General features: G+C 41.5%; 1 protein-coding gene across 1 annotated transcript in view; it reads right to left on the bottom strand.

The window, feature by feature from the left end:
* LOC117521706 (receptor-type tyrosine-protein phosphatase F-like) overlaps positions 1–22,412 on the bottom strand; it is a 535,666-nt gene that overhangs the window by 26,115 nt on the left and 487,139 nt on the right. Inside the window, exons 30-32 of the mRNA XM_034183049.1 lie at positions 9,196–9,350; positions 8,720–9,005; positions 4,064–4,242 (exon numbers count right to left, since the gene is read on the bottom strand). Of these exons, the coding sequence (XP_034038940.1) occupies positions 4,064–4,242; positions 8,720–9,005; positions 9,196–9,350 (620 nt within the window). The remainder of the gene's footprint in view (positions 1–4,063; positions 4,243–8,719; positions 9,006–9,195; positions 9,351–22,412) is intronic.

The following is a 22,412-nucleotide window of genomic DNA, read 5'->3' on the forward strand; positions in this document are numbered from 1 at the left end:
ATGAGAGTGATTGAGACACAGGATCAAACTTTGTCATGTGATAGTGAGTGCCAGTCTGCACCTCACTTTCAAATATGAGAGTGATTGGAGCATGTTTGATTAAGATATAATGTAAAATGAACATTAAATTTGGTTTTCAATGTTAAATTTAAATGCTCACAAAATCTGTAATCCACATCAGATCCAGATTCAATTTTGTCACTCAATAAAAGATACCATCCTACATAACACTTACATAACATCTTTTTGACAGAGTTCTGAATTTTTGGAAATTTATTCAATAAAGGATAGGGATTTCTCCAATTTTCCAGGATTTTTCCTGACTTTGACCTTGAAGATTGAATTAGTTCTTGCCTATAAGGATATGATTCCTCTGTAAAATTTCATAATGATATATGAAAAAATTGTGGGTTACAGGCTGTTCACAAACAAAGAACAGGCAAAAATGTAACTTTGCTGAACTTCATTGGTAACTAATCATTAAGTTGCAATTCTCAAATTTCTTTGTGCATAACAGTTTACTGCTGAGCCTTCAACATATCATTCAGATCAATCAGATTCAGCATTCACGAAATCATGGGGAAAAAATCTCATTGAATAGTATGTAAACAGAAATGACAGGAGACAGCGTAAAAGAATTGACATTTTTAAAAGGCTGCACTTTTTTTGGCTTCTTCCTTCGTGCTTGTGGTCAGGATTTATTCCGTTTGCCCTTTTGATGCAAATCCACATTACATGGAGAATCCGCAACCACAAACATCCTAATTTGGGAACAAACACATTAGCTGTATTCACATCACACAACCCAAAGGCTGCACCTTTATAAGTATAAATCTTTACACCCGTGCACGGTAGTGCATGTGCAGGTATTGTTTTCTGTCCTGTGCGCCTGTCGTCTGTGAACAAACTGCCAGTAAAAATCCCGATTTATATGCACATCCGATCTGAATCCGATTCCATGCTGCAAGTCTGAACAGTCAAAAGTTGTATGAAATCTGTTTCAAGCTTCATTTGTAAGTAATTTGAAAAGTGATTCAAACCACATTTGTGTAATTCCATTTTTTGTCTGAATGCTCCGATCAGATTCTTATTTCATTTTGTTATGTTTGACTTTTCATGTCAGTTTTCGTGTCTCGGGGGGAGTTTTCTGAGAACTTACGGCAGTAAGATCTGTGGACCCCCCATCCAGAACACACACAAGCCCAAACTAACTAGTAAAGTCACCTCCAAAAAAGAACGCTCAGATGAATGACTCCTCACACCTGAACCACACTGTACATCGCCTCAAACACCCACATGAATCACATGTGCAGGAGTCCTTTAAACTTTAAAAAAAAAATACAGAAATACATATAAACTCACCTGCTTTGATTTCCCTATCTCATGAGTAAGTGCTGTGTAGTTGTAGCATTTGGACACCAGCCAACAGTCACGTGACTGTTTATGGTAACGAAGAAATCAGTCAGGTCAACTTTTACAGGTATCTAGGCATTTAATTAGATAACCAGTTTAGCTGGAAAACACGTCAATAATTTATGCTCCCGTTTACAGCAGAGGTTATATTTTCTGCACCGACTGAGGATGTTTGGGGTTGATCAGAACATCCTGTTTCTGTTTTATCAGGCTGTTTTGGAAAGCATTATCCAATATGGGATGTCATCTTGGTACGGTAATCTCTCTGTCCAGTTAAAATCTAAGCTTGCTCGTCTTGTGAAGATGGCCATGAAAGTTGTAGGAAGGACTGAAAACTCTTCCCTGCAGTCCATGTATGAACAGTCTGTTCTCAAACAAGCACAGCGAGCTTTGTTGGATCCTTCCCACATCCTCTACCCCGAGTATGAACTCCTACCATCTGGTAGTCGATACAGAGTCCCTCAATGTGGACTGAATCGCTTTAAGAACTCATTCGTGCCCACGTCAATTAGAGTTTTAAATAATGGTTTCTGGGATAGGTAGTAGGACTGTGCATTAATGTCATGGTGGCATTGCTATTCAGTGTTATTTATTTATTGTCATTCACTATATTGTCAGCATTTTCCTTTTAACCATATAGCGGTATGTGCAATATGGGTATATGTATTAGGGATATGTGCAATATGCATGAACCATCTGTGCAAGACTTGTGCAAAAGGGTTATGTGCAATGTTGGTGTGTGTATTAAGTTATGTACAATACGCATGAGTTATGTAACTATGCCATGGCAGTTTTATCTGTGCAGCTCTAGGAGTCCAAGACAAATTTTCCAGAGGGGACAATAAAGTGTATCGTATCGTATCTGTGTGTGCCTTTCATTAATATAGCAACTGATGAGGATCAGATGTGAATCAGGTATGCTTTAAACTGGCAGTCCGAACAAAGCCAAAACAACTCCAAAGAGTTTTAATCCAATTTGGCCCAAATATGGCAGAAGGAATGAGGGTCAGCCGAGGACAAAGTTGTTGATCTTGATAACATGTAATGACAGCAAAGTCTACCCTTACGTCAGTGGAAGGTGTTACAGGTAATGTTTACGGAAAATTTATTCAGTGATGTAAGACGTGATTATCCTGATTAACCTCGCACTGTTGGAGGCTCTTACTGCCTGTTTGGATTGGTTGTGCTTGCAAAACAGCATGTTAGGGCCACAACAGTAGGCTAAATATCAGCTTGTAAAGTTATAAATTCACAAGAAAAATCTTGGATGTTCTTAGAGATTAAACTGGGAAATTTGTGGAATAAATTCCCCAAAGGAAAACCTTTTTTTCTGAGAGTATAGTCATAACTCTGTGGCAAAATGACTCTCAAATGCTCCAAATAAAGTCACAAATTTCTAAAATGATTTGGAAAATAAGCCCCACCCCCAAAGAAACCACATGCTTCACACCACAGACACTGCCGTACGTTTCTGATCTGCATAACATGCTGATTCTCACTTGTCAATTCAATTCAATTACCATAGAGTTAAATCACAACATAAATCTCCCCCTGTTGCTACATGAGTAAGGTTAAAACTTTATCCACCACCCAAAGAAAGCTCACTGTAACAGTGGTAAAGGAAAAACCTCCTCAGACATTTTGCTGATTACAGGAAGAAACCTCAAGCAGACCAGCCTCATTGTGGTGACCATCTTTTTGACCCCTGTCTTCCACTGTTGTCATCCCGACACCTCCAGTGCCAACAAAACACAGACCTTTAGGTGTGATGATAAACTACAGCAACCACTGCAGTGTAACAAGTGATATTAACAGCAGTGCTGAAGTTCATTTGCTCAGCGCCCCCAGTCAACTTGGCCTTCGTTACCATTTCACCCCAGAATATAAACCACAGTATATTAACTATTCATGTTGTACTGGGATGTTACAAATGTTAAATCATGTTATTGTAGGTCTTAAAATGACTTTTGCTGGTTCAGTGCTTAGATTTTTTTGTTTTCTTATATATTTTACATGACTAAAGTAACTTTATCCACCCTGCTGTCTTTATATGCTGCAAAACATAGTAATAAAGTATACCAAACATGCACTGCCTGACCAGTTCAGTAATACTGCACACTTATATATTACAGGCGAAATGGCACAGAAGCAAACTGCTGTGGAGGCGAAACTTACAGGGAATGAAATGCCTGAGAACCAGCAGCTTTACTGTTCAGTGCAAACAAACAAAAACAAGAAAATCAGGCTGTGGGAGGCGGACACTGATCCTTCAATAAACCCCACGGGATTGTCACTGCTATGTCCCTGTTATGTGTGTGTATTTATATTTTTGTTGAAAACTGACTGCACATCTTTTGCATACAGTGCTGTTTTATCCAAGTGGAAATTTGAAAAAAACTTAATGGTTATTCCTGGCTGAATGTTCATGATCACGGCCTAAAATGTGACCTGTACATAAAATAAGTACTGGTACAAATAATAGTGGTAAACATAAACTCTCTCTTCTTCAAGAGATGACAGTCAGCACTTAAACCTGAAAATCACTTTTTTCATATGAAACCCAGTGCCCTGCTGCCGCCAAAGCAATAATAATATTACACAGCGGGTGTGACCTTTTCTAACCCCACTTCACAGCATATCTTCCGCTGACCTGTAGCCGTCGATGCAGCTGGCGTTGATGTAGTCGGAGCCCTCCACGCCTCGGATGGGCTGCAGGCAGACGCGGGTGGACTCAAAAGGCATGATGTTGACCAGGCGGTTCTTGAACTTATTACAGGGCAAGTTGGCGCTGATGAAGCGTGACGTGTGGGCTTTGGAGTTGGCCAGTCTCTGTTTAAAGCAAAGGTGTGAAGAAGCCAAACAGGAAGAGAAGGACAGAAATAGAGCAGAGAGTTAGTGACCTGTGACCTGGTTACAACAAACACGGAAGTCTGGAAGGCTTCACCATCCAGCCGCTGTTTATCCTTCAGGTATCCCGCCAGAATAATTTCCCAAGAAGCTGTCAGAGTGGAGCGGAGAAGAACGGCTTGTGTTATAGATGCCGAGGCTACCATAGCATGCGTGGAGGAGTGTAGGCGAGATGAGTTCTGGCAAGCAGGCGCTGCACAGATGGTCAAAACACAAGTGTGTATGAAGGGTCCGAGCGCTTGTTGCGGCCAGACTGTGCGAGTACGGAGGCTGCGCCCCCCCCATTTACGCCACACTTATCCTCTCACACATTCATTCCCGCTCATCTTTGGCAGGAACGTAGATAACATTATCACCTCAAACAGAATGGATCATAGACATAAGAGGGCTAATGGCAGCAGCGTGCCGTGGAGGAATAGAGTGTAATAACATCACAGTTGATGGCTATTGGCAGAAACTGTGCGTGTCACCTTGAACACAAACTGCGTTGCATGTGTGTCAGTTGTGGCATCAAGCATTTTTTTTTTTAATTCATTTGTAATTGAAACACAGGCACCTGCACACATTCTGCTACACTAGCATCTTAGCATCACTGCCACAGACAAACTCCATTTGATGATTTGATTGGTGAATTAAATGTTACAACACTGATTTATGTACGTGCAGCCTCAATTTCGGACTTGTCCCAGCCAGCACCTAATTAAAAAAAAATATGTCATGCTCCCTTCAATTGGATTGCAGTCACCATGTCGCATTGCTCAACTTTTACATAAAATAGATTTCTTGCCTATTTTGGCCTCCATAATGATTGAAAATAAATGGCAGCTGGCCACTTTCCCTCATCTCTTGTCACTAATTTGACCAAGGGGTGATGGGGGTCCCAGCCCATGTTTGACAGCATTGTAAACAATGCCATCAGAAGGCCCTCTGCTGGTGAAACTACATAATGACATTTCCATAAGCCAAAGTGAGTTTCTTTTTATTTCTTTTTTTCTCCAGTATTTGATAAAAGTTGTCATATTGGCAAAAATAATGCAGATACAAATATATCATCGTCGATATCATTGGCCAACCAGTATATCAGTCAGGCTTCTGTAAAGTATCGAATTCATAGGCTATTACAGTTAAAAGTGCATGTAGGATTCAGCGGATGAACTACACCTGCAGGCTGTCTATTTAATTTATTTCCATTTCTGAGTAATCAAATGTCACAGATGCTGCTTGACGTGCAGCTGCCCCAACTGAACAGCACATCTTCTCCACTGCAGTTGACCGGATGAAAGTACCTCTATGGTCAGATGACAGGCTTGAACCGCAACAAAATATAGAAGCCGACGGAGGAGCTCAATGATTATGTTTGAGGCCAAGAAAAACAAACAGGAAGCCTGGATAATTGCTTCCTCTTATGCATCATCCTCCAGAGAGAGATAACATGCTAGGCTAGGCTAGGCTAGGCTAACAGGGTGAAATCTGTTCTCACTTGGGGCTTTGAATAAGTTGGTGCAGAACTATAAATGTGAGAAGCCGTGTAGCTGTCTTTTAGCGTTGGTCGAGTTGACGCCAAAGTGCATCAGTGCAGAAATAAAAACTAACACATTCGGTGTTGACTGTTCTGTCACAGGTGAATTCTGCAAGAAATTTATTTAAACAGGGCCAAATCACAACATATGGTACCCCAAGGTGCGACACATGAGTAAGGATTAAACATTACAAATTGATGTTTTCTTTCTAAACAGTGTATACTGTAGGCCCTGAGGCCAGTTGGTGCTGGTGTTTACCCCAGATTTCATAGTGTGAAGCGAATGAGATTCTACAGCGACCCCCATTTACAGCTGGGTGGACGGGGACAATGCAGATGAAGTGTCTTGTCCAAGGACACAGATGGGTAGTGTGACTGGGAACTGAATCAAGGTCTACGTGTTAGTAGTCTTAACTCTTTATCCCACTGAGCCACAAGCTCTGCAACCAAGAGCATTTCTGCACAAGTAGAGATCGAAAGTAGATAAGTTGAATACTTCCCCTCTTTTCCTGTGTTTTTCTTAGACAACTCTTTATTTAGTCTGCCATGCACAACTACTGGTTGATATTTCACTCATTGCCACCCCCCACTTTTCCCCACAGTATCTCCTATAGATAGCTTTTCTTTATCTCGTCAGAACTCTTGTATGATCTGTTCTTCTCCACTGAGTTTTTGTATCCCAATAAGTCACTTCAGACGGCAAAGATGTCTCTGGCACCATTTTTTTTAAATGTGGATTCACATTAATTCTAAAACAAACAGTGTTGTTGCACACTTACTATGTTTTCCTACACATAGAAATGCAAATACATGTGTAGATCGTATAACATGGAGCGACTCTTTCAAGCTCAGCATGATAATGCGATATTGTGCAGAAGGCTGGAATTTATAGTTGCCTGTTGTGTTTTTGTTGTTTGATGAGAAGTGAAGGTTATCTTTTAGTGGACCTCTAAACACCTGGCATGCACAGCACTACAGTAAGTCTGGTGCTATCAAATTGTTGTGAAGGGAGAAAGACATGCATGAAAACACTGTATAAAGCATTATTTCCTGTGGAACAGTGGCTTTCTTGGCATTATCTTATACAGTATTCCATAAATCAGAACAGGTAGCTCTCAGTGAATTTATATGGCTACGTCATGCAATCTACTCAAAATTTAAACACTGAACACAGATGTTTTCATCTGTTCAGAGGTAACAAGAAGTAATTTACTCAGACTTCCAGGCTCTTTGTACAATAATAATATTTAGCCCATAAGCTTCTGCTTATTAACAAGGTGTTTGCATTAAGAATTAATAATGCAATACTGAATTCATTTTGCTTCTTGTTCCATGAAGGAATACCATCACGTTTCAAGAATAAAGCCAACTTACAGACCGGTATGACTTACATTCCAAGAAATACGGTCCTGCGATTTATAAAATGCACAAATGTTACAACATATATTGCTTATGAAATTAACAATGCCCATTTAGCGTATGCCACATCCACATAAATAAATTGATTGGAGCAAAGCACTTCATTCTCTCTGGGATCCTCTCAGGGACATCCTGACAATTTGTAGGATCCCCAGAAAGTCGAGGGATATCATAAATGACCAATACACGGATATTATGAGTGCTTGTACTGAGCGGGGGTAGAATTTATGAATTTTTCCTCATGGATATTAGAGTTCCTCAGGGATGTGTTACAGCTGCTCCACTGTTTAATGATTTATTGATCTTCACATCAGAGACGATGTTGTGATATTTAGGATATCAATAGATACCCGGACTGCAACACCTGAGAGGCTGTGGGAGGAACTGAAGTGTTTGCAACTGACAAATCAATCAAGACTAAAATCCAGGATTTCAATGATTTCCTGGACTTGTCCATCAGAAGTGTGTGGTGAAAATGTTGAACTTGTACAGTGATTTTCTTATCACTACAATGATGTTCATGTTTCTGGGTCCTCAGCTTTTGAGATTGGGAGATGCTTGGGAAACACTTATGGAGTCATCAGGTCGCTGGACAGAGGTGTTTGGTGATACTGATGCCTTTGCAGGAGAATGAAGATCCAGATCTTTAGCATCCTCATGCTTTCTCTCTTCCTGTATAGTTTTGGGCCATTGCTATTAATTAGTGACCTACGCTGATGACTGGATGTTTTTAGTAACAAGTCTCTTCAAAGGATCCGTTTCTGCTGGAATGACTTTGTGTCAAATGAATGATGACTTAGAGGAGCGCAGATAAGGAGTATCAGTTGCATTTTAAGGGAACATCAGCTTTGACATGATGGCCATGTGGTGCATTTCTTTGAGTGTGCTTCAGAATATGTGTGCCTCTGTGTTGAGGACTATAGTGGCTGAAGATGGCCAAGGGAGTGCCCACGTGGTCACCTGGCTGTGGTAGATTGTTACTTTCGAGAGGCGGGGACAGACCAGTTGTCTTGCTTGGTGGTTTCCCTATCAGGATCCAAAGCAGTTCCATTGCATGGCGAATGCACAGCAATGGACACAACCTGACCCGAGTCTCGACCTGAATTGTCTTTTAGGACTGATGCAGGATTTATGTAAACCATTAAATTACAAGGAGCTGCCCATATTTCTTCAGATGTTTTAGATGACGAACACGTCACTGATTTTAAAAGCAGGTGGTTAATGTTACTTTGTTCATATCTTAACTCCAGAACAGCCACCGCATTCACGCTCATGGATTAATAACTTCCTGAATTAAAAAAAGGATTTCTCCCATACCAAGCAATAGTCCTGGAGCACTCAGAGGTTTGATCGCTGACAAATATGTAATGTGACTGAGACCACACAAAAATAAAAACATCCTTTTAGATTTCACTGCAAAACAAACCCAAAGCTTTGAAGAACGTGTGTGCTGAATCTCACCTTGAACTCCAGCTCCATGGCGGTCACTGTCTCACCAGGTGGTGGTTGAGTCAGCTTCTGGATGTGGGCGTACAGGTTGCGTGCCGGGACCTCTGTGTTACCACAGGTAGCGGCCTCCAGCAGAGCTTCATGGATGAAGATGTACTGATCTTCAGTTTGAACCATGTAGTTTCTCTGGGCACGCATGCACGTCACGTGGCCATAGATGTCTACAGACTTCTCGTGTTTCATGCGCTCTAGCATGGCATCGATCACGATAAAGCAGCCAGTCCTGCCCACACCCGCACTGATGGCAAGAGCCAAAAAAACAAACAAATAAAAAAACCCAGAGCTTTAGTGTTGCTGTTCTCAGAAAGTTGATATTATGACAAAGTTAAAAACAATTCATTGCTCACACAAATTAAAAGTTGTCAAATTTCAATTTAAAACCCTTGTCTGAATATAATGTGATGAGGCTGGTTCCTCTCTGCACCCACCTGCAGTGGACCACCATGGGCCCTGCATCTGAAGGGTTGCAGGTCTTCACCCGTCTGAGGAAAGCCAGGATGGGGGTGGGGTACTCTGGGACCCCGTGGTCTGGCCAAGCCATGAACTGGAACTGGCGCACTTCTCTCTTCTCGCTGGATCCATTCTGCAGGAGAGTGAGAGGGAGCTGGTCAGAGGTCAGCCTGTACTTATGTTGTAGTGTCCACGAGTACTATAATTAGCTGCAAGAGGTGCTTATCACACGTTTGAAAGGACAAAGGCCATAACAGTTTTGTAGATTTCACAGTTACATTTTAGAAAAACAGAAAAAAAAAGGCACTGAAGTGAAATTCTCAATATGACTCGCTTGGTCAGAGCTCCATCTCTAACGTGACTTCCTGGTATTGTCACCATGTATGATTGAAACCAGACTTGCTTTCCAGGAGGAATAATAATAATAATGATAATGGTGGTCTTTGAAATGATAAGTAATGAGAAAAAAATGGAGGAAGGCAAGTAAAGGACAAAATATCAGTCATGTGATCATGGAGCTGAAACATATGAATCAAAGTGGGGGGGAGAGATTTAATTGCCTCTTGGCGAACAAGAGACAAATCTTGGACTTGAAAAACCAATTACCGCCGTGCTAAAATGATTCCAGCGGTAATAACCGTTATCAGGCAGAAAGAAAGTCAGAATTACATTTTAAATTGTGACCCCAGTAATGGCAGACGCCGTTTACCTGAAGGGAACACGAGTCCTTTCAGATGATCGCTGGCTGTGTGATTTAATACAAAGAAAAGAGAGAGCAAAAAAAAAAAAAAAACCCTCTGTACCTTGTAGAGGGCAAAGGTTCGGACACTGTAGGTAGCAAGTTCCACTGTGTCCAACATGGTGACCTGGATCATCCCGTAGGTCTGTGTTCCTCGTGACGGCCAGTACTGGTCACACTTCACCTGGCAGAGGGAGACACAGGGCACCGTTAATGGCTGCCGCGCGGCGAGTAGAGAGATATGTACGAGATCGCACCGATTAACAAGCAGCGTCAAAGAGGTGGGATCAAAGGCGCCATCCAGCATCCAATTAAAAATAGAAGGAAAATCTACTTGAAGTCAGCGCCAGCACAACGAACACAAACGTGTCCGTATTTGTTTATACATACAAAGCAGAAAGCGATAATAAACATCCCATTTGTCTGTTACCTTTCTGTCATCACGTTTAATTAGTCATGTATTCTTTTGATAACGAGTGCCTGTTGTGTTGCGTCTAAAATGACACTCTGACCTACTGGGGGGACGGGCGCAGCAGGTTTACACAACCGCTTCTGTGTACACAAACAACAACAAACTGCAGAACAAAGATGCTCCGAATGCTGGCGTTCATCAACAAATCCTCATTTTCTCCTCTTGGTCTGGGAACATCATATCAAGGAGGATAAACAACAGATGACTGACAGCCCTCTGAGACACTAGTCACCCCCCACTCCGCTTTGTGTGTGCTCTAACTGGAGTTTAACACAGATTTTATACAGGCAAAATGTAATGTCTGTTCTGGAAATGTTAGCAAATATGTTTGGCAAGAATCAAGGGGGGGGGGGGGGGGGGGGGGGGGGAATCCTGCTTTCAACACCTGTTTTGATCAGTCATGTTAAAAAAAAATTGTTGAGGTTGATGCTCTACTGATTTGTGACTGAAAACACAACTACAGCTATACAAAGTTACACAAATCAATTTATAATGGCCAACAAACAACACATGCTACAGAACCTATGCTGTCACTTGTGTTTTATTATATCTGACCACCAGAGGGGGCAAATCAAATGGAACTGCTTTGGTGCTGTAATGAGGCCCCATTTAGCGCAGCGCCTGGTGACGGACTCCGGACTTTCCAAGATGTGGGTGTTGCTAAGCTTTCAAAATGTTCTGGAAAAGTGTTTTGAGTTTGCCACCAAACTCTGATGAAAAGTTTTGATATTACCCCGAGGCACGTATTTTATCCATTCTTTAATTCTGATTTTACTTTGCTGTTCTGTTATATATTCTATCCAGTATTTGTGAGAATCGTGTTTCCCTTCAGTGGTTTCTAGTTTAACTCATTATCTGACGTAAAGGCAGGCACCACATCCAGCAGGTGGCAGACACATCGATGAGAACCTACGTATGCAAAAACAAACTTTTCGAGTGATGTGGTGCATCAAAACTAACATCTGTCTAATGACTTCATCCTCATTACGTACCCTTTTAATTTTGTGAGTTGGTTAGTTCTGAGTGGTTGTTTACATAAAAACAGCTGTGATGACTACCTCATCTACAGTTATGCTGTTACCAGCACAGGGAACAATCACACAATAAATACATAAATAAACAAAACAGACAGGTCTACTTCTGTCCAACTTTCAGACTGAGGTCCACTGGCGCCCTCTCTGCGGTGCTGGTATAGCCTTTTGTTACACCCTCCCCTTAACCGGGGAGGGTGTCTGAGACACAATTTATCCCCTGTTTACAATGGGGTACTCAGGTCAAAGGAGTTTCAGTCTTTTGTTCATGGTAATGAGTCATTCACGTCATCAAGGGAGCCATCAGAAAGGCATCCATCCCATTATTAGAGGGACAGCTGTCCTGTCATTAGGTGTGCTAACTAGAGCACAATAGTTGCTAATTAGAGCTATTGTTTAGTCACTAGCCTATAGCAGTCTGCCTCTCAGTAGGAGGGGTCTGGTTAGGTTTAAAACTCCAGCTTTTGTTGGCTTCTGTTTTATTCTTCTCTACAAGAGTCAGACAGAAGTCAGACTTCCAGAGCAAGAATTTTAGCTGAGGAAGCTTCTGTGATTTGAAGCGAAACGTCCTCGCGTCAAGCAACCCAGTCCAGTCGAAGATTCAAGCTTCTCTACTACTGACATGATGCTTAAAAAAAACAATCCGGTATCAAGGCAACAACCTGTTTCTGTACCTGGAACTTTAAACCTTAAGGAGCTGCTGCTTGTGCAAATGAAACACATCGGCACAACGAATTGCGCGGCAGTGCGGAGCCAAAATTCGTGCGTGTCAAGGTGGCATAAGACATTCCGACTAAACGAGCCATTTCAGCCGCTATTGTCCAGTCCAAGATTCAAGCTTCTCTACTACTGACATGATGCTTAAAAAAAACCAATCCGGTAAATTTTGATTTTAAACTGTAAACCTGACTTATTTAATGTAATTGTAAACTTAATATATTGTGTTTTTGACTGTTTGGATAAAAGAAGTTATCTAAAGTTGTTGCAGCTGATTTCTGAAATATGTGATGGCCATTTCTGCATTGATTAGTAATGAATCACAATAATAGAGAAAATAATCATTATATAAATATATTCAGACCTGGTTTTTAGTAAAATTATAGAGTAGTATTAGAAATACTGCATGTGATAAAAATCTGTTTAAATTGTAAGAAAATACTCACTTGTTGCCATTCTCCAGGAGTTTTAAGAGTCCACAACATCAAAACGCTCAGCACAGCTATGTGACTGGTCTGACCTCCAGCTGCCCAATCGATTCCCAGTGGATGTTTTAAAGACTAAAACCATAATCTTGCATTGTGCAGCCGCAACAGTCAAAGCACATTCGGCCCTTTACAATTTGTCCGCCATCTTCAGTGCAATCTGTCCTTCTGAGGTCCGATCAAAACGCTGCTGCACCGTTTCACTCAATCAAAGGAGAAACAGCAGCAGAAACAAACGCTGTACATCTCACACCTTCCACAGGACAAAATGATTAAACACAGACACTGTCTTAATGTCGGCCCTGTTGGGACTAAAATGTACTATCGATTCCGAGCGCAGGAGAGGAAGAGATGTGCCTCGGGTAAGATAATAATATCGATGTGGCAGTGCTGAGCTGACATTTGGAAACACCTTAACAGTTTGACGAGCTGGCGAGAATCGACAAACAAAACGCTAAAATTCACCCCGTCACATTCCACACCTCCCGTGGTGACGCCTCCTTGTGTGTGAGGCAGGGGAAGAGCTTACAGCTGGAACTCAATTTACTGATAGGAAACCGATAGTAATTGTAAACAAACAGATTAGCGGCCACTGCTATAATGAATATCTGTGCGCTGTTTGCGGTTGTGTGACTTATTCTGTCTCACCGTCACATGCACACAAGGTGGGGTGTCACCGTCATCTGCTTCTGCTTTGAACCTCGTTTCTCTCACATCCGTAACCTGGCCTTTCACAGAGGACACAGACCTCTTATCTGGCTCCGCACATTTACACACACACCAGTGAGTAATACTGCTGCTCACATCCTGAGTGCTGACATTTTCGAGTTTTACCAACTTATCATAACGCTGGTAGAAGCTGAAATTTGCTTGGTGACGAATTCCGTCAGGCTCTGTTTGGCATGAGACAGCAGCATGCTCAGCGCGAGGCTGACTGACTCCTCAACTGTGTGCACATGAGAGGCAAAAACACACATGACGGAGGGTGCGCATTTACGCCAAAATCAGTGACACTGACAGCACATATCTATGCGTCGTGTTTTGCAATTATCCAATTAGATAACAAATGATCTCTAACTTGCAGGTGCTGTCAGTGTTTAATAATTGTTGACATGAATTTTGAGATTTCCTGTTGTTACATAAAACCGTGTCATGTTTTTGAAACCGATGTTGTCGGCAAGTCAATCAATTTTATTCGCTGTAGGCTGCCTCATTTTGCGCTGAAAACTCATTTATTAAATTGTGACTGTTACTTCTTTCTGGCAGATACATTTGAGTATTTGGGATTCCACTAAATATTTCTGCAGCAGATGCTGTAATTGTGATTTATATCCACTGGTGCAAAAGTCGTTTATGCTACACAGTATGTGCGATGACTCACTGAACTAAAAAGCAGCGGTGCAGGTTTGTCATGGTGCTCTGAAAGCGTCAGGTGGGACAGTGGTTTCCACACCTGTACAAACTGAAACTGGCTTTGATTTCAGTTTTAACAGCTTTTACTCCACAGCTCCATCATTAACATGACTTCAGCATTTTTAAGTTTTAAGCCCTACGTAACCCTTCATTGACCCCCTACCTGGCTATAGATGCCACTCTGGGATGGTTACTGCACTTTTTGTGTCGGCCATGGTTTTCTGAGGTTGGATTGTAAGTGGTACCAATTAGGTCAAAATTGGATGCTGGGTCATAAACTAAAAGGTGGTTAATGTACAACCTGAATGAGTGCTTAAGTTTGAGAAAAATCACCTCATCAAACTCATCCATGCCACAGAAATCCTCCAAGGCACAAATGCAGTAGTTCTCTTCCAAAAAGATGCCGTGTGCCCACAATTTCCTCATGCCAGTGAGTGAGCTGGACTTAATATTGGTGATGGTACCGTTTGAAGGATGGTAAGTAACTTGGCTTTGGACGCTGTCAAAATTGCAGTGCTTTTGCAGAATCTTTTTTACATACAAGATACAGAATGACAAGCTGAACTTCAACTAATGATTTCTCCTTTTGTTTGGGGTGGGGGTTAATTCTTTTATTTACAGCCCCTGTTTCTTCCCGTCTGGAGTATCAGGACTCCCTTTCATTAGGGCACAGCGTGTACCCACTAATAAACCACTGCCTGCTGACAGATCTGTGCACTCATTTATTTTCTCCAAGGAATCCACGAGCATGATTTTTTTGAAAGTTATTAAATAAATTCAGAGCAATTCTGAGTCTCAAGTTGCCCGTGTGCTCCTATATTTTGGCTTTATTCATTTGAATTTATTTCAAGGAGCATGCGGTTGTTGAGTGACAATCCTCTTAACTGCAGCTTCAGAGGTTTCATTACTGTGTCTCTGCTTTCATGAGCCAGATTCAGCAAACAGAAATGAGATGCTTTAAGGCTGGACATGTAGTGAAAAATAAGGTTGCACGATCCAAGTGCTGTATTATGTGGAAACCATCAAAATTACAACAGAGAAATTAAATAGACGGCACATTATTTTGGAAATCTAATGAGGCTACAGGGTGGGTCTTTTGGTACAATTCTGAGTCAGCTCCTATTCCAAAATAATTTGATGCATGTGCATTACAGACTGGCAACAAATTAGAGGAAAAACCTGAATAAATGTGTTGAGAAGCACAACGAATGCCCCATCCAGAGGGCATGAGGGATGACTGAACAGTTTGAAGAGTCTACAATGATGTGAATCATATGTTGCGGTCAGTTCAATTCAACTGATCACCTATGGGAGATTATGGAACAAGTTAGACAGCGCTCTCTAAAACCATGATCAAAGTCCAAATCAGGAAATATCTTTTGAAAGAATGGGAGTTCTGTCCCTTCTATTGTCAGGTTTAACTCCTTGTTTTTTTAATATTATTTATGCTCGAGTGCCACTTTTGTTTTCTCCTACTGTCTTCTCTCCTTGAGAGCAATGTTGTGGTTTCTCTTGCGTGAGCATACGCCTGTGTCTTATTAATTCACACACTTGGCTTGTGTTTTCTGTTATTAGGCAGGTTTTTTTTTTTTACTCTGAGTTGTTGGATTATTTTGCCTTGATTTTTTTTTTCATTTTAGTTCTCCATCAATATTCTTACCTGTTACAACCTGTTCCAATGTTCTGATGTTCGTCCAGCATTCTACTCGCTACTCGTCAAGTTTCAACAGGTCTCTCTGTTCCACTGGAACTAGGTACCATTATTATAATTAAGCCCTCATGTCATGTGCTGATTTGGCACAAATTTTATGCCAAATGCCCATCCCGACCCAACTCCACATTATATGGACAATGGGCAGGGGTGGCCTTGAACCGGGAAACCAAGTGTGTTTGTTTCCAGCTAAGAAACAAACTCTGTTAACCGCTTGGCCACCATCCCTGCCCCCTTAGTAGAGCAAAATAAATATTAAGAAATACCAAAGGAATGGACAAATCATTGTGTAAGGTTTTATTTACGGCACTATGGTTTGGGTTAGAAGTCTGTCATCCTGTAGACCTCCCTTAGAGCATTACTTTAATTTGTGTGCATTTTTTTTCTTATAATCAAGGAAAACATGTTTCCTACAATAAATTTCATATGTCGCAATGACTAAATACTGTTTTGTACATATTTGTATTTGCTGCAAACATAATTTAATAATTAGCAAACCACACATTAAATGAGTCATTGCAGGAAAATGGCTGTAAATGATTAAAAGCTATGATTTTTGAAAGCCTTTATAACACTAATCAGTGTTTTTCAGTAAATCTAACTGTGTTGCTCCTTACCCGTGACTTCTCCTCTAGTCTGGTCATCATGACTATGGTGCTAGATCTCTGCTCCCAGACCATCCTCCAGAAATCGCTCAGTGTCTCTGGCAGTGGACCCTGGGTGGCAATGTAAGCGTTTTGCTTCCTATAGCCATCGATGTAGTTTGCATTGATGTAGTCGCTACCAGGAACGGCTAAAACAGAAAGACAGCGCTAACTTAGCTCAACCATTGCATACAATACATTGCATACAACCATCCCTGGTTCTCAATACCAGGCACCTAAGTGGATCTACTCTACTCTTTTCTACTCTTCTATTTTACTCTTCCTTAGTATACTAGCATAGTTCCACCTTAGAATTGGAATATAATATATAAGATATACACTTACTGAATTTTCATGGTTTTATATAAATATGCAGCTTATTACTGGCAGATATATTTAGAGCTACAACCCCAGTCCCAATGAAGTTGGGACGTTATGTGAAATGTAAATAAAAACAGAATACAATGATTTGCAAATCCTCTTCAACCTATATTCAATTTAATACACCTCAAAGACAAGATATTTAATGTTCAAACTGATAAACTTGATTGTTTTTGTGCAAATATTTGCTCATTTTGAAATCGATGCCTGCAATACATTTCAAAAAAGCTGGGGCAGTGGTATGTTTACCACTGTGTTACATCACCTTTCCTTCTAACAACACTCAATAAGCATTTGGGAACTGAGGACACTAATTGTTGAAGCTTTGTAGGTGGAATTCTTTCCCATTCTTGCTTGATGTACGACTTCAGTTGTTCAACAGTCCGGGGTCTCCGTTGTCGTATTTTGTGCTTCATAATGCGCCACACATTTTCAGCGGGTGACAGGTCTGGACTGCAGGCAGGCCAGTCTAGTACCTGCACTCTTTTACTACGAAGCCACGCTGTTGTAACACGTGCAGAATGTGGCTTGGCATTGTCTTGCTGGAATAAGAAGGGATGTCCCTGAAAAAGACGTTGCTTGGATGGCAGCATGTGTTGCTCCAAAACCTGGATGTACCTTTCAGCATTGATGGTGCCATCACAGATGTGTTGCCATGGGCACTAACACACCCCCATACCATCACAGATGCTGGCTTTGGAACTTTGCGCTGGTAACAATCTGGATGGTCTTTTCCCTCTTTTGTCCGGAGGACATGACATCCATGATTTCCAAAAAGAATATGAAATGTGGACTCAGACCACAGCACACTTTTCCACTTTGCGTCTGTCCATTTCAAATGAGCTCAGGCCCAGAGAAGGCGGTGGCATTTTTGGATGTTGTTGATGTATGGCTTTCACTTTGCATGGTAGAGTTTTAACTTGCACCTGTAGATGTAGCGACGAACTGTGTTAACTGACAATGGTTTTCTGAAGTGTCCCTGAGCCCACGCAGTAAGAACGTTTACACAATGATATCGGTTTTTAATGCAGTGCCGCCTGAGGGATCGGTTAGGGGCATTCAATGTTGGTTTTCGACCTTGCCGCTGACGTGTAGAAAGTTCTCCAGATTCTCTGAAACTTCTGATTATATTATGGACTGTAGATGATGGAATCCCTAAATTCATTGCAATTGAACGTTGAGAAACATTGTTCTTAAACTGTTGGACTATTTTTTCATGCAGTTGTTGACAAAGTGGTGATCCTCGCCCCATCTTTGACTGTCAACAGTTGAGCCTTTTGGGGATGCTCCTTTTATACCCAATCATGACACTCACAATTAGTGTCCTCAGTTCCTAAATGCTTATTGTGTTGTTAGAAGGAAAGGTGATATAACAGTGGTAAACATACCACTGTCCCAACTTTTTTGAAACGTGTTGCAGGCATCCATTTCAAAATGAGCAAATATTTGCACAAAAACAATAATGTTATTAGTTTGAACATTAGATATCTTGTCTTTGTGGTGTATTAAATTGAATATAGGTTGAAGAGGATTTGCAAATCATTGTATTCTGTTTTTATTTACATTTAACACAATATCCCAACTTCAATGGAATTGCAGTTGTAGAATGGTGACATTTTCACACATTGCTTTCTAAAGCAGTGTGTAAAGATGTGTGCAAAATATTTGTGGCTGATGGGACTGGAGTGAGCGGTGAGGTGGTGATGTGAATGCTTACCATCAACAGAGGTGAGCACCACTCGGGAGTGATCATAGGCGATGACATTTGCATAGCGATTCTTTGGCTTGTTGACTTCCATGTTTGAGTTCTCCCAGGTAAACTGCTGACCTGGATCAATGGACTGACACAAAAGACAGCAAAGAAGACAATCATGAAAGTGAACACAGATGGAAGCAAAGAAGCTTTAGAGTGTTTCATGGGTAAAACAGAAACATGAAAGTTGTTAGAGAGAAGCTACAATGACTCTACTGTTACGAGTGAATTGTGAGGCCTGTTAAAAGAAGGTACGCCCACTTATCGCTGGAAGAGCCATAGTGACGCACAGCAGGTAAGTTATTGTACACTGGGTATGTGTTCCCCAAGCAACAAATTGTTGGTTCCATTTTAAGTAATAATACCTTGAATGATAATGAGGCAGGACTATCAAAGCACTTTTTTAATGTTTTAATGTAAAACAGACAAAAATCCATTGTCCATTGATTTGCCCTGTCGTTGACTTATTCATCTTACTGTTAAACAAGTGTCTCACTGTTTGTTTCAGCTACAAGATGAATAAAGGTTGTATTGATGCCTGAAGGCTCCAACAAACCCCCCCATCCCTCCTCAAAGTTGGCCGTACTGAATTACCAAGTTCCGAGAAGTCACATGTGAGACTGTTGGCGATAACCATCATGTCTCTTTCATTCTCATTGTCTATTTCTGTTCCCTTACCTTTTATTTTTGCCTCTCGATTTCAGGTTCTCTTTGTCCATTCCTAACCCTTTCCATCTTACATCATCCGTCTCTGTGGCTGAGACGACAGCAGACTGCATACATATTGATTCGAGGAGATATGTGAAGGCCTGCTATCCCTTGGCTCGATAATGTCACAGAGTCTCTTGTTATTCCATATCGATTGGCCTCAGCTCAAACCAGAACCATGTCCACTAATTCCCCAAACCTTACGCCTTGTAAATCCAGAAGGACTGAAAGCAACAAAATGCCTTTACTTACTTCATTAGGCAATAGTACTATAATTGAATTTGGTTTTCTTTTAATGTCTAAACTCAAAGAATGCGGTGTGTAGAGGGTTTGGATCTTCAGTTCTGAATAAGCAAGGTCATAATCTCGTGTTGGGATGGACGTGAGGTCATTCGAAGTAAGATTTGACATGGAAGTATTGCGCTCAATGTTTTTACACTGAGTTGATTGGGAAGCACGTAGAAAGAGTTCAACATTTCTATTTTTGGTGAGATTGCCAGGGTATGTTGGGGAAACTGGAGGAGCCAGAATGACATCAGGTAATTTTAGAAGGTGAACAGTGATTACTAGTATGTTTAAGCAATTATTTGAAGCAACACAGACTGATGGTGGGTGGTAAGGAAGAGGATCTGGTTGTCCAGGCTTTTGTGGCAAGGCAACCAAATGCTAAGTGACCAAACTAGCGGATTGCAACAAGATTTTGTTGGCTGAAGATGGACAACTGCTTGAACTAGTGAAAACTGACGGAACTAGTGGACGAATGAGAAAGATGACAAGTGAATTTTTGCTGAGGAACACACTGATAAAATAATGTAGCAGACAATGTGCACAAACAAAAACTGAAGTTCTAAATTATATGTGATTGTCACGCAAAGTTTATATTGATGTTATGAAAAGGTTTGTGATGCTCGGTGAGAGCCACCAGGAATTTCATCAATAACACCATGACAAATGGCTGAGGAGAACAGGCATGTTCATGGTTCAGGATCATATACGAGGTCTGTTAGAAAAGTATCGGACCTTTTTATTTTTTGCAAAAACTATATGGATTTGAATCACGTGTGATTGCATCAGCCAAGCTTGAACCTTCGTGCGCATGCGTGAGTTTTTTCACGCCTGTCGGTTGCGTCATTCGCCTGTGAGCACGCTTTCAGTGAGCACTGGTCCTCCCCCCTCATTGGATTTTCATTGTGACGAAAATGTATGAACGGCTGGAGCAGCGCTGCATCAAATTTTTCCAGAAACTGTGAGAGACAGCCAGGTGGACACCATTCAAAAATTCAGATGGCTTTCAGGGACGATTTTATGGGCATCACAGAGATTAAGGAGTGGTACAGCCGGTTTAAAGACGACACACAATGGCGGAGGCTGAAACGACCAGATCATTTCCAAACTGAATGCTGTGTTGCTCCGGGATGTCGTCTGAATACCAGAGAAATGGCAGAAAAGGTGGACATCAGCACTTTCCCGGCACATTCCACTGTTAAAGGAGATTTTGTCATGAAAACAGGAGTTGAGGAATTCGCCACGGAGCCCCTAATGGCGTGGAACGAAAGCACCTCCGTGTTGGTCTCACAGGACATGTTGTGGCATGCCCAGCTCTTCAACAATTTCTCGGATACTCACTTGACTGAAAAGCCACCCAAAGCCGTCTGAATCTTCTGAATGGTGGAAGAGCTGGGCATGTCCCGTGAGACTTCCAACACGGAGGTGCTTTTTGTTCTGCGCCATTACGCGGTTCCATCCTGACGCACAAATTCCGCCGCACGTCTTTCATTACAAAATCACCTGTAACAGTGTAATGTGCAGAAAAAGTGCTATGTCCACCTCTCTTGCCATTTCTCTGGTAGTCACACGATGTCCCGGATCAACACAGCCTTCACTTTGGAAATGATCTGGTCATTTCAGTCTGTCGATGCCGCTGTGGGCTGTCTTTAATCTGGTTGTAATGCTCCTTAATCTGTATCATGCCCATAAGATCTTCACCGAAAGCCATCTGAAGTTTCCGAATGGTTTCCACCTGGCTTTCTCTCACAGTTTCTGAAAAAATTTTGATGCAGCAAAGCGGCAGTCGCTCGGCCATTTTCCTGACAATGAAAATCTGCCGAGGGGGCTAGACCACTCCTCCCCCAAAGTGTGCTCACAGGCGAATGACGCAACCGACAGGCGTGAAAAAACTCACGCATGCGCACGAAGGTTCAAGCTTGGCTGATGCAGTCACATGTGATTCAAATCCATATGGTTTTTGCAAAAAATAAAAAGTTCCGTTACTTTTCTAACAGACCTCATATAAATGCCAGTTTATAATTTGAAGCTATAGTACGAACGGTCGGATATGTTGATTTTACCTCACAAAGTTAAACTGTCCTTTGACTAATTTCACGAGAGCCTTGTGCCAACATCTGACCTTTTAAGAGAGTCTGAAGGTGTAGAAGTAGCAGTGAAATAACATTAACTCAACCAATTCATGACGTTAAAACTAATCCATCGACTGCTTCATGGGACGCGTAGATCGATTCAGGGGTACGTGTATCGACATTGTCTTGTCTATTACTTTAAAATTAATTTTTGATTTGTATCAGTTCACTGTTACACTCCTCGTAAATACAAAAGCTTTGTCAGACTAAAATTCTGGGTACATATAGTTGCAGAACCATAACTGAGAAACTTAAAATGCTTATGTGCAAGAAATCCTCCATTAGAGCTCCAAATTGCTCAACACCAGGAGTCATGCGGGTATACGCATATCGCCGCTGATGAGCTCAGTACTGCCAATTCCTCCACCTGCGCCAGCCAGTATGAGCAAAAAGATTTCATTTACAGTCAAAACTTGTCATATCCATTTGAGAAGTCGATGAACATAGTGGGTGCGCAACTCTGATGACAACTGGAAAACAAGTTAGGTAGAGATGGCAGAAAAAGGTGAGAAGCAAACCCGTGGTATTCTTGCTGACACACAAGAACAGCTTTCAAATGAACACAATGATGGCACTATGACGGCTGCGGCGTGATATTGCTTCCTGCAATAAAAAGGCTGTCAGAGAGAGCTGCGGCATGCCTGATTGACAAATACTGCTCATTACCCAGTGTGCTTTGGCTCAGTGTGACGCGAACCGGTGTGTGTAGCAAAGAACTTGTCAG

This window comes from Thalassophryne amazonica, chromosome 12 (assembly GCF_902500255.1).
Source record: "Thalassophryne amazonica chromosome 12, fThaAma1.1, whole genome shotgun sequence".
NCBI lineage: Eukaryota > Metazoa > Chordata > Actinopteri > Batrachoidiformes > Batrachoididae > Thalassophryne > Thalassophryne amazonica.